This window comes from Diabrotica virgifera, chromosome 1 (assembly GCF_917563875.1).
Source record: "Diabrotica virgifera virgifera chromosome 1, PGI_DIABVI_V3a".
NCBI lineage: Eukaryota > Metazoa > Arthropoda > Insecta > Coleoptera > Chrysomelidae > Diabrotica > Diabrotica virgifera.
The window spans coordinates 118,796,214-118,808,404 of NC_065443.1; the positions used below are offsets into that span (position 1 = coordinate 118,796,214).

At 32.8% G+C, this 12,191-nt stretch overlaps 1 protein-coding gene across 1 annotated transcript in view; it reads left to right on the forward strand.

Annotated features, from left to right (window-relative positions):
- Positions 1 to 615: 615 nt before the first annotated feature.
- LOC114324149 (3-hydroxyisobutyryl-CoA hydrolase, mitochondrial) overlaps positions 616 to 12,191 on the forward strand; it is a 29,127-nt gene continuing 17,551 nt past the window's right edge. The window contains exon 1 of the mRNA XM_028271893.2: positions 616 to 763. Within this exon, the coding sequence (XP_028127694.2) occupies positions 752 to 763 (12 nt within the window). The 5' untranslated portion in view covers positions 616 to 751. The remainder of the gene's footprint in view (positions 764 to 12,191) is intronic.

Genomic DNA, 12,191 nt, shown 5'->3' on the forward strand with positions numbered 1-12,191 from the left:
ATGATTAGAAAAATAAAATTTTGGGCAGCTCGGCATGCAAGTTCAAATGCTATCCCGACTGGACTAATAAACCTACTTTTGAGTCGGATATTATTGCTTGTCACTTTTTTGTTATTGTAATATAATTCAAATCCTTCTAACCACTTAAAGTGCTATGTTGGCTATCTGTGGGCAAATTTTCAGCACAATCGATTATGATGTATTTTGGGAATGTAAGAAAATTTAAAAACGGTATTTTACCGTTTTCTACAATATAAAAGTTGATCAAAAACTTGTTTTGAATCAAAATAACTTGCTATAATGCCATATATTAACATTTTTGAGTCCATTCCCTTTTTGCATCAATTTAGTGTTGAAAACACTATTTACTGATTAATATACTGATTTTGACAATGTTTATGCATTTGTGGATGCATTTTATGCACTTTAAAATGCCATTTTTCCTGGCGTCATCCAGAACACAATGCAAAAAAAGTCGATAAGTGCTGTATTTAAAAAATAAAATTATTACGGTGCTTTTTGTTCTAAATGCTCTGGTCTATTAATAAACACATTAAAATTCTAGTTTTATAATTTGATTTAATTTATTTAGCCTACGCTACTGAATTCTGTGAGGTCAGAGATAAGTACACGAAAGTTTTGTTATTGATGCTTACATTCAAACATTTTTTATTTTTATAAAAAACAATTAGGTATTAGGTATTTGTTAAAAGATAACGGATTTAGTGTGTGCACAGAAACCACATAAACAATGTCGTTAAGTGTAAGTAGATTTGAATAAATGTTTTGGTCACAATAATTTTAGGTTATGTTTTCAATACAGTTTTCGTATTTCATTATATATATTTGTTATTATTAATAATTTAAGATTGCAATTAAATAAAGATTGAACTTGTCAATGTTACTGCCTGTATGTTTACTGCCATTGTGCCATTAACCATTTGTTTTGACTTAATAAATCGATTTTTTCTACACTACAGTGTGGTCTGAACTACAGACAGAGACAGAATCTGTTCACCTTTACTATACCTTTTGAATTTTAGAGCAGTGGCGTATCTCTACTTGAGCTCGGAAGAATTTATTCAATCTTTCAATATAATGATAGCTCAGTTCCAAAGAGAAAAAAGTCAAAATTTAGAGTTTGAGAAACTCGCAATCAAAGATTTCATAAGTGTGTTAAAATTAGATTTAAATGATCAAAATTTTTTCTTTACCATACCATTATATTATACCTACCTACATAATAGAATATATACATTCATCTTCTTCAAGTGCCATCTCCGCGACGGAGGTTGGCAATCATCATAGCTATTCGGACTTTGGAGACGGCTGCTCTGAAAAGTTTATTTGATGTACATCCGTACCATTCTCTCAGGTTGCGCAGCCACGATATTCTGCGCCTTCCTATGCTTTTTCCTTCAATTCTCTGCATAATGAGTTGGAGCAAGTTATGCATTAAAAATGCATATTTTGTTTAAAATAAAAAGCTGTTCAACACACTTATAATTATTGTTTATTTTTAGTATACATATACTAAAATTACAATAAAAATGCACTGAAAATAAACAAACCAAGACATGTTAAATGTTACAAGGAGCTCCCAAATCATAATTTACAATATATAAATATTGTAAATCATGATTTCGGATTTACAATGTACATATTATTATGCTCTCTATTTTCTCTCTGTTAAGAGATTGATGCGAACAAAATGATATGAAAATCACAAACGGATTCTTCCAACACCGAGATATCCATAAATATACATGGACACAAAATACCCGAGGGCTGAAATCAATCATAGACTATACAATCATAAGACAAAAGACTAAATTGATTGTACAGGATGTGCGGGTATATAGAGGAGCCACTTGCGGCAGTGACCACCATCTATTAAAAACAAAGCTCACAATAGGAATAGATAGAGCAAGAGATTTAAAAGAAGCTGCAGCGGAAATAGAAAAATTAACAGAAAAGAAATACAACCTAAACAGCTTAGAACAAGAAAGCGTGAGGGATTTATACAGGAGTAGATTAGATAAAAAGTTAGAAACCATGCAATTTACCAGCAATGAAGAGCATTATCATTATATAAAAACATGTCTTCAGGAAGCAGCAACAGAGGCCCTCGGACTCCAAATAAAAAACCACAGAAAAACTCCGTATTGGTGGGACGAAGAAATAGAACAAGAGATTAAAAATAAAAGAGAGAAGTATAAAAAATTTCTGAACACAAGGACCGACGCCGATAAGGTAGAATACAAGAGGGTCCAAGCTAAAGTGCGAAAAATGATATGCCAAAAGAAGAATGAGGCTTGGGAGCAAAAGTGTAACATGATTAACACACATTTAGGAGGACGGAGAAGTACAGAAAGTTGGAAAGTATTAAAATCGCTACGACAGGAAAAGAAAAGAGATATAATATCAGCAATCACACCGGATCAATGGGACGAATATTTTGAAAAACTCCTAAATGAGGACAGAGCGGAATTTTTAAATAACAGTGATACCAGCAATGTAAATATCTTAGCCTCACCATTACGGGTAACAACAAAAGAAGTAGAAGAAGTATGTAAGTTTTTAAAAAATAACAAAGCACCAGGACCAGGGAACATACCAGCTGAACTAATAAAATATGGCACAACAAAATTATATGAAAACCTGGCTAAACTCTTTCAAAGATGCATCAACGGAGCGGAAATCCCAGAAGAATGGAAGATATCATGGATATCCACCATACATAAAAAAGGCAGACGGGATCAATGTGACAACTACAGAGGCATCGCTGTAACGAACTCGATCAGCCGAATATACGGAAAACTGATTAAAAATAAAATCGAAAACGAATATAAAGATATAGAAGCTGAAGAACAGGCAGGATTCAGGGCAGGGAGATCAACGGTTGACCATCTGTTTTGTATTACACAGATTATTGAGAAGAAACTGGCCGTCAACCAGGAGGTGCATCTGTTATATGTGGACTTAAGAAAAGCGTATGATAGCATCCCACAAAACAAACTATGGGAAGCATTAGAGAAAACCAATATAAGCGCAAATTTAATAACAGCGACGAAACAATTGTATACCAAAACTGCATCAAGGGTGAAAGTTGGAAGCAGGCTATCGAGAGGATTCCAAATTAGCAAAGGCCTAAAACAAGGGTGCTGCCTTTCACCGACATTATTTAAGATCTACCTCGAACAAACTCTAAAACTTTGGAAACGCAAATGCAAAAACATGGGATTACCGATCAGCAACAATACAATATACACTTTGTCATTTGCAGACGACCAACTTGTACTAGCGCAAGACTACGATGATATAGAATATATGACAAGGAAATTAATAGAGGAGTACAAAAAAGGTGGTTTGGAAATAAACATAAAGAAGACCGAATATATGTGTATCGGTGGGACACAGCAGGACCTTACACTGGGGAATGGCGAAATTATTAAACATTGCGACGCATATAAATACCTGGGTATGACCATCACCCAAGAAGGAAGCGTAGACCGGACGATAGAAGAAAGAAACAACCAGGGAAGAAAAGCAATTACCCTTCTCAATAGCATCCTGTGGGACCAGTCAATATCAAACAACAACAAACATAGAATATACAATACAATTGTTAAGAGTATAATCACTTACAGCAGTGAAGTATGGCAAATAAAAGAAAGATACAAGAGAAAACTTGAAGCAACAGAAATGGATTTCTGGAGGCGCTCAGCAGGAAAATCAAGATTAGAAAGGGTAACCAACAACAGAATTAGGGAAATAATGAATGTGAAACACACAATAGTAGATGACATTAGTACCAAACAGCTTAGATGGTATGGACACGTACAAAGAATGTCCGAAGAACGACTCCCGAAACAAATCCTAACGTGGACCCCTCATGGTAGACGAAAAAGAGGAAGACCCCGCCTTAGTTGGAGAGAAGGCATAAATCGAGAAATGAGAGAAAGAGAATTGGATGAAGACCTTTGGATGGACCGAAGTGAATGGCGACTAGGCATCGGAAGACGTAGGAGAACGTTTTAAAACCGATATATATATATATATATATATATATATATATATATATATATATATATATATATATATATATATATGTTATATCCGTTTTTACCAACTAACCTTAATAATGAAGTACCTACTTATTTCCCATCAGGATATATCAGGTGTCAGCCATCTGAATCGACGCATCCAGTTTCAATGCCAATGTCAGCGAGAACTACTACGTCCAGGCTTTCTCACAACCTCAGCATTTTGTAAATCATATAAAACCATTTGCCGGTGTTTAATGTTCGTTCGTAATAATTTAGATTTAGTACATGTAACTTTAATTCTTGTATTTTCAAAATAAAATATTTTTTAAAAAGTCAAAAAAGTTTTAAGTGATATAAAAATTGGCGCAGTCAGTAGGATCTGGAAACGTTGTTAGAACACGGAAAGGCCTAACTAACAACGGTGGATTCCAATCCTTTGATTCAGAAACGAACCATCCAAAAGGCAGAGCCGTCATCACTTTGCAGATATCTACGGATTAGGAACACCTGGTGAAGCCCCTGGTAGAGACGCTGTCGAGAACAAGACGACTAGATGTTTTTGGATTTAGTGTAAGTCTAATATTGAATCATCTCGTATATTATTATATTTTTATTATTATTACTGAATACTGTTCGATATTCCAATATTGATTATACTGAAAATCAATAAAGACAACTACATATTTATTCTCATTACTTGACGTTTATACTGTAAATCGTCAATTTTTTTTTATTTATTGTTGTTATAAACGCCTGAAACACGCACTTTTCGCTCATCGGGCGGTTATTATAAGAACATTTTTTTTTAAATATTAAATACAACCACTAAATATTTTTCTGATTATCTTTTAACTATTTGACGTTTATTCTGTTAATCGTCATTCCTTTATTTTCACTATTGTTCTTATATACACGTCTGAAACACGCACATTTCGCTAATCGGACAGTTGTTATAAAAACATTTTCTGGTATATTTTTTATTATTTCTGATTTTTATTTGATATTTAAATTGATTTATTTGACCATTTTTATTTTTACTATTTGATATATTTACTATTCCACATTTAAATTGTTTTATTTGACCATTTTTATTTTTACTATTTGATATATTGATTATTCCATATTTAAATTGTTTTATTTGACCATTTTTTTTTATATTTTTGATATATTGATTACCTATTTTATTTAAATTTATTTGATCATCATGACTGACAACAGTAACACTTCTCGCCCCGCAGTCCCCGTATCTCATATCGAGAATGAACCCGAAGTAGAACCTTATAAACTATCCGAAATATTTTCGATCGTACCCGAATTTGAAGGCGATCAAATATTTTTACAAACTTTTCTAAATGCCTGTGATTATGCCTATAATATGTCTACGCGTGATCAAAAACAGCTATTAGTAATTCACATAAAAAATAAACTTCGCGGAAGAGCAGCGCAGCTCATAAGCTCTAGAAATCCATTATCGTACCTTGAAATCAAACAACTTCTTAATTCCCACTTTGGAGACACTAGAGACCTATCTTCTCTCATACAAGATTTACAGAGAGTCAAACAACTTTTAAATGAATCGGCTCTTACATTCCTCAATCGTGTCCAAGTCCTTAATGCAAAAATGCATGCCAATATCCAGAAATCTGGCCTCACTCCTGAAGAGAAACAAGCCCAAATCATACTAATCGAATCAATGGCGCTCAATACATTATTGACCGGCCTCGATCCAAAAATTGCACATATTGTTCGTGCTAGTAATCCAAAAGACCTTCTTCAAGCTCAGATCCGCATCAGACGAGAGCTACAATTATCTTATTTCGAAATACAGAAAACCAATCGCCCCAATCCTCCAAGACCCAATCAAAATAATCAACCCATTAGAAGACCAAACTTTCAACCACCTAGATGCACCTTTTGTGGACGCATTGGCCACTCAAACAACGAATGTCGCTCTAGACAAAATTCCCAAAATAATTCCCAGAATTTTAACGATACTCGAAATTTCAGTAGCTATCAAAACTTCAATAATGCCCAAAACAATGGCTTTCAGAGGCAAAACTTCAGCCCAAATAATAATTACCAAAACACTAGACCTAATGAACAACAAAGATCTCAATTCACACCCAATCAAAATAATTCACAAATACGCCCTTCTGTAATCCATAAAAACCCCAATTATTCGAACGATAGACACAGAGCTCACTTCGTTAACTATGAACCTGACTATGTTAATGATTATACCTCAGATCCAATTAAAAACTATCACTATGATGATTTTTCCGATAATAATTATCCACCTCCTGATTATTACCCTTCATTCGATCAATCAACCGATTTAATTGATAGCCAAGACTATCAGGATTTTCTCACGGTTCCAAATCAAAACCACCCACCAGACAATGCCATTTCAATCAGCGAACCTTTGTCTCAAATAGAAAATCAGATCTAAACTCTAAATTTGGACGACATGAACCAGTCTCTGAATTTTCCAGAACAGAAATTTCTCTGAGCCCTCCTTTTGCTGTAAACTCCAAAAATCTCTATTATATAACAGACGCAACAAACAAATTTAAACTACTTATCGATACCGGTGCTGGTATCTCCATCTTTAAAGAAAATACCGCGAAAAATTTCAAACCGCGTTTTCCCGAAAGTATTACCATACGAGGTATTACAGACCAAAAACTTCTTGTCACCGAATCAATTTTAGTCCCGTTTCAAAAAGGAAACCCCCATAAGGTATTCATTTATGATTTAGATATTGATTTTGATGGAATCTTAGGCCTAGATTTTTTTGAACACTACGAATGTACCATAGACTTCAAGAACAAAAAATTAGTCACGAATTTTAAAACATTATCTCTTTACAAAGTAGAAACTGAAACTAATTCCCGTAGTAATGATTCCCCTAATCAAATAAAAAATCAAATTAAAATAGATCCTAGATCCGAGCAAATATCCAATTTAACATGTCATCTGTCGAATACAGATGCAATTTTGTATAAAAAAGAAAGTGATAAAGTCCATACCCCCAACGCGTTAGTAAACGTGAATAAAAAAGAAGAATTTCTGTCACCCATAGTAAACGGAAAAACAATTCCCAAAATTATCGATTTTTCCGATACTGAAATTAAATCCTCTTCGAATCACCCTATCCTAAATTTTCTGTCAAACGATAACTTAATAAATTATTGCTCTGATAAAATATACCGAAACGACAACATCAAGTCTCGACTTCCAATACAACATATTAGCAAGGAAGAACGAGAACTAGTAAAAAATCTTTGCTTAAAATATAAAAACAAAAGAGCCAATCAATCTGAAAATTTCGATGAACATCCTTTCAGTATCCTGCCTTATGCAATTATTTGTCCTAATAACACAAAAAACAAAACTAACGAATTTACAACGTACAAACCCATTTTTGGATATACTTCCATTAGACCACCCGAAATATTTTATAATGCTAAAACTCACGAATTTATGCCATACGAACTCAGTTTTGGATATACTTCCATTAGACCACCCGAAACATTTTATAATGCTAAAACTCACGGATTTATACCGTACGAACTCATGTTTGGGTATACCTCTGTTAGACCACCCGAAACACTTTATAATGAGAAAACTCTTTATCAAAGTACTTTAGGGACTTAAGTAATCCTAAAGCCAAAACCCAAAATAAGTTCATTCATTTTCCAGCCCTTTACGTCCACTAATGGACATAGGCCTTCCTCATTTTTGCCCATTGTGCCATATTTTGAGCACTTTGCATCCAACCCCAAAATAAGTTTATTAGCCCTTTCGAAACCCAAGAAACCCACGTAAATTTTGTTACTTTATTAAATAGCAAATCCAATAAAATAATTAAAGTAAATTTTGATAAATTATCTATCATGAATTCTCTTTCAAATTCCTTAGACTCATTTCAGTCATCCACTCCCAGTATATGTTAACCCCAATCAACATTGGAATTTTCTTTCATGAAGAATTTATTTTATTTATTAAGCTCCACAGCCCTTGAAGACATAGTGTTGAGAAATTTAACTTTCCCCACAATTAGTATTAAGTTATTAAGTACATAATAATATTACACTGTACTACTATAATATAGACTATAGACAATATTACATTTATTTTTATTAAACACTTAATATTAAATATTTACAATATACAAATTTTATATAGTCTTTCCATACATTTTTTCTTAACTACTTGTTTCCATTGTTTTCTGTCTAAAGCTTTTTCTTTCCAATTCTCGATATTTATTACTTTTTCGCAAGTCTTCATATACTGTGACATTTAATATCCTTCCTGGTCTATCTTTTCTTCTTGATGTACTGATTTTTGTGATAGTACCATTTTCAACATTCTTTCCTTTCCCATTCTTTCAATTTGTCCTAAATATCATATTCCATATGCTCTGATTGACATTATTATTATTGACTCATTATTTAAGTCTCTTATTCCATACAAAAAAAAAACAAATAGTCTGGCTAATTGACAAGCCAAAGCCAAAGCCATTATAAAATAAAAAAAGGTCTGTTATTATTCTTTCTACTTTATTAATAATTTATTTTCACACCTCTGTATATTGCTTTTGTATTTTCTCTCCCATCTCTCTAAAAAGTCTATTTCTGATTTTTGTACCCATGTTTCACATGCATATGTAGCTGTATGCCTGATAACTGTTTTGTAGATTATAATTTTTGTTTTTCTCGAGACATATTCGAATTTCACTAATGATCGCAACACTCCATACTTTTTGTTTCCTTTTGCTATTTTTGTCTTTATCTTTCCTTCCCCGTGTCCATTTTCACATAATTTCAAACTCACCTGAGTAAACTCTGAAACTCATTCGAACAGAAATTTTTTCATTGTATCTAAGGCGAAATTATCTTCTTTCTTTATCGCTTTTCCCATTATCATGCATTTTGTCTTTTCCTTATTTATTACTTATTTCCTTATTTATTAGAAGACTAAATCTTTTACCTCTTTTCTTTTCTATTATTATATTATTGTTCATTAATCCTTTTAGTTCTTTCTTACTTGTCATTAATAGTGTTAAATCTATACATTGCCATACTTAGATGGCCATGTTAAAAGAAAATATTTCCTGCATCTTTATTTTACTTTTTCTGATTATTCCTTCTAGTATTAGATTAAAAAAAGAGTCATTGATAATTTTTACCCTTACCGTAAAATTGCTTGGTTTATGCCCCTTGTTTGCTATTTCGTTTATTTTGTTATCCATAGGCATTTTTTTTCATCATGACGATTTTAATTAGTAGGCTTATCTCTTTCATTAGATCGTATATCTGTTGCCACTTTACCTTATCTTAGTCGTACTTGAAAAGTCAACGAACAGGACATAATACTGATGTTTATATTCGTAGCACGTAGTACGGATTCCTTTTAGCGCAAACTTTTGGTCTGCCGTCGACCTATTATTTTATTTCTAAATTCTGCCTGATATTCGACCAATATATTTTCCTTATATTGATTTAGCTTTTTCGTATGATTTGTGTCAAGATTGTCTAAACTAACTACTTATAACAGCGCGATATCTCTATTATAGTTGTCTCTACTATAATAGTTTTCACCTTTCATTTCGTCAAATTTTGTGTATAGGACATACCCCTGCTATCGCACACTCTGTTGACATTTTTCTGTTTCCCATGTGCTTTTATCAAGTTATGTATCTCTTTGGGTAGCCTTTTCTCTCCTACTTTTATCATTTCCGCCGATATTTCTGTTATTAGTTGAAAGACTGATAAATTTTCTGCTCTTTTATTTTCGTTCAAATTTCCTAGACTTTTATTGTTTTCTCCCTTTATATCATTTTCTATTTCTTCCTTTGTAGAAGTTTCTATCACTATAAGGTCGTATTCAATTTCATGGATTATTCTCCTTTCTTCTTCATTTTGGTATAGCAGTTGCATAAAGTAAATTTGATAATTTCTCATTAACTCCCTGGTTCATTTATTAATGTACCTACCTTCATCATTTTTCATAATATGTGATATTTTTCTTATATCCTCTTTCCATTGTTCTTGTTCCCTGGTAAAAGGATTTAATGCCTTTTGTTTGGAATCTTTCTTCGACCTCTTTTGAGTTCATCTTCATTGTATTTTTTTTTGCCTTGCACATTATTTTAATCATTGTCCTCAATTCTCTGTATTCTTTTCTACTACAGCCACTATTATTGATTACTTTTTATTCTTATTTTTCCAATTGCTTCTACCATTTTTAGCATTTCTCCATCACATCATTCTTTTGTTTTTTGTTTTCCATTTTTAACTATTAACTAATTAATTTAACTAAGATAACTTTACTAATGTTTAACGCTGCTTCCTGTATGTTTTCACTAAATATTTTCAATCTCAAAATTTCAAACGACAAATGGACCCTCCTGGTATACAAAGACATGCTTCAATATTCAATCAGAGATGTTATCGACAAAAACGACAGAATCTTAGACAATTTATTAGATAGCACTAAATAAAATATACCTCGAATCATTCAAATCTGAACTCCAAACTCACATAAGTCTCCTCAAACCTCTAGTTCCGTTAATCTTAAAAATACAGAAATAATGGCTGATACGAAAACAATACTCTTTCCGAGAAAAACTTGAACTTATTAACGGTATAGGTTCAATATAGAAATCAATAACAATAACCGGAAACTTAGATTCGTCAGATGGCGAATATTTCAATGAATGTATAAATTTAATAAGATACCCCGCGATGAGTATCAAATCGAAAACCTATTAAAAATTCAAATATCGGTTACCACTTCTTTCATTAATAGTTTCAACGCGACAATCCGAAAATTACAAATAGATGAGGAAACTTTCAACAATAATATTAAAGAAATTAGAAAATCAATAATGAATATCTCTGACCAATTCAAATTCTATAAATCTCAAATCGATATGCTGAACTTTTGTGAATTGCTAATGGAAAGTTATTCATTTATCAAAGATTCGTTAAATAATATAGTAAATGCTATAACTTTTGCTAGATTAAAAATATTACATAGTTCAATTATTACCCCGTTTGATTTAATTGAATCGCTTAGGCATATATCACAATCATTACAGAAAAATAATCTTCTCCCATCAATCTATACTTCAAATCTCCCTCAATATCTCGATATTATCGAATTACAGGCCTATCAATTAGACACAAGAATTGTGTTTGCCCTAAATATTCCTTTAACTGATACAGAACAATATACTTTATATAGTCTCTATCCAATACCAATACTGGATAATCGAACAGGTTTACATTCGATATTAAAAAGAACTCATAAATATATTGCGCGAAACGATGATTCTTTGTTATACCTTACAATAAATAGATAGCCTTGAGTTATGCAAAACACTTCGAGCCAGAACCAAGATCTGTTATCCAATCGACAGCGACGCCAAATGCTAAGCCCAACTTCTGAAGCGACAAGAACGCCTTCCTAGAATATGCCAGACTTCCGTAATATTTGCCAAAGACTACACCGTTCAGAAGATCAGCTTGAATTTTTGTAATGAGCCCATTACAATCAAATGCTAATTCAGAGAAGTCAAGTCAGAAATCATCAAAACTAACCACGTGCTCAATCTACAACCCACGTGCGATGCCCTTATTGGTAGTACAAGAGTACACTCCCAGAAATTGATCGACGCTTACGACCATGTTACATACTAAAGTCATCCAGTTCAAATACCATTCAGTTGCTGCAATCACTTCTCAGACAAAATCTTTCCAAGACAAAAACCCAGTATCCATCTAAGCGACTCCATAGACGAAGAAGAGCAAATCGCACTGAATACCAATAAACAGACACTCTGGAAGTTGCTGCCACGCGTCAACTTCCTTCTAACAAGGGGAGCTGTTATATCCGTTTTTACCAACTAACCTTAATAATGAAGTACCTACTTATTTCCCATCAGGATATATCAGGTGTCAGCCATCTGAATCGACGCATCCAGTTTCAATGCCAATGTCAGCGAGAACTACTACGTCCAGGCTTTCTCACAACCTCAGCATTTTGTAAATCATATAAAACCATTTGCCGGTGTTTAATGTTCGTTCGTAATAATTTAGATTTAGTACATGTAACTTTAATTCTTGTATTTTCAAA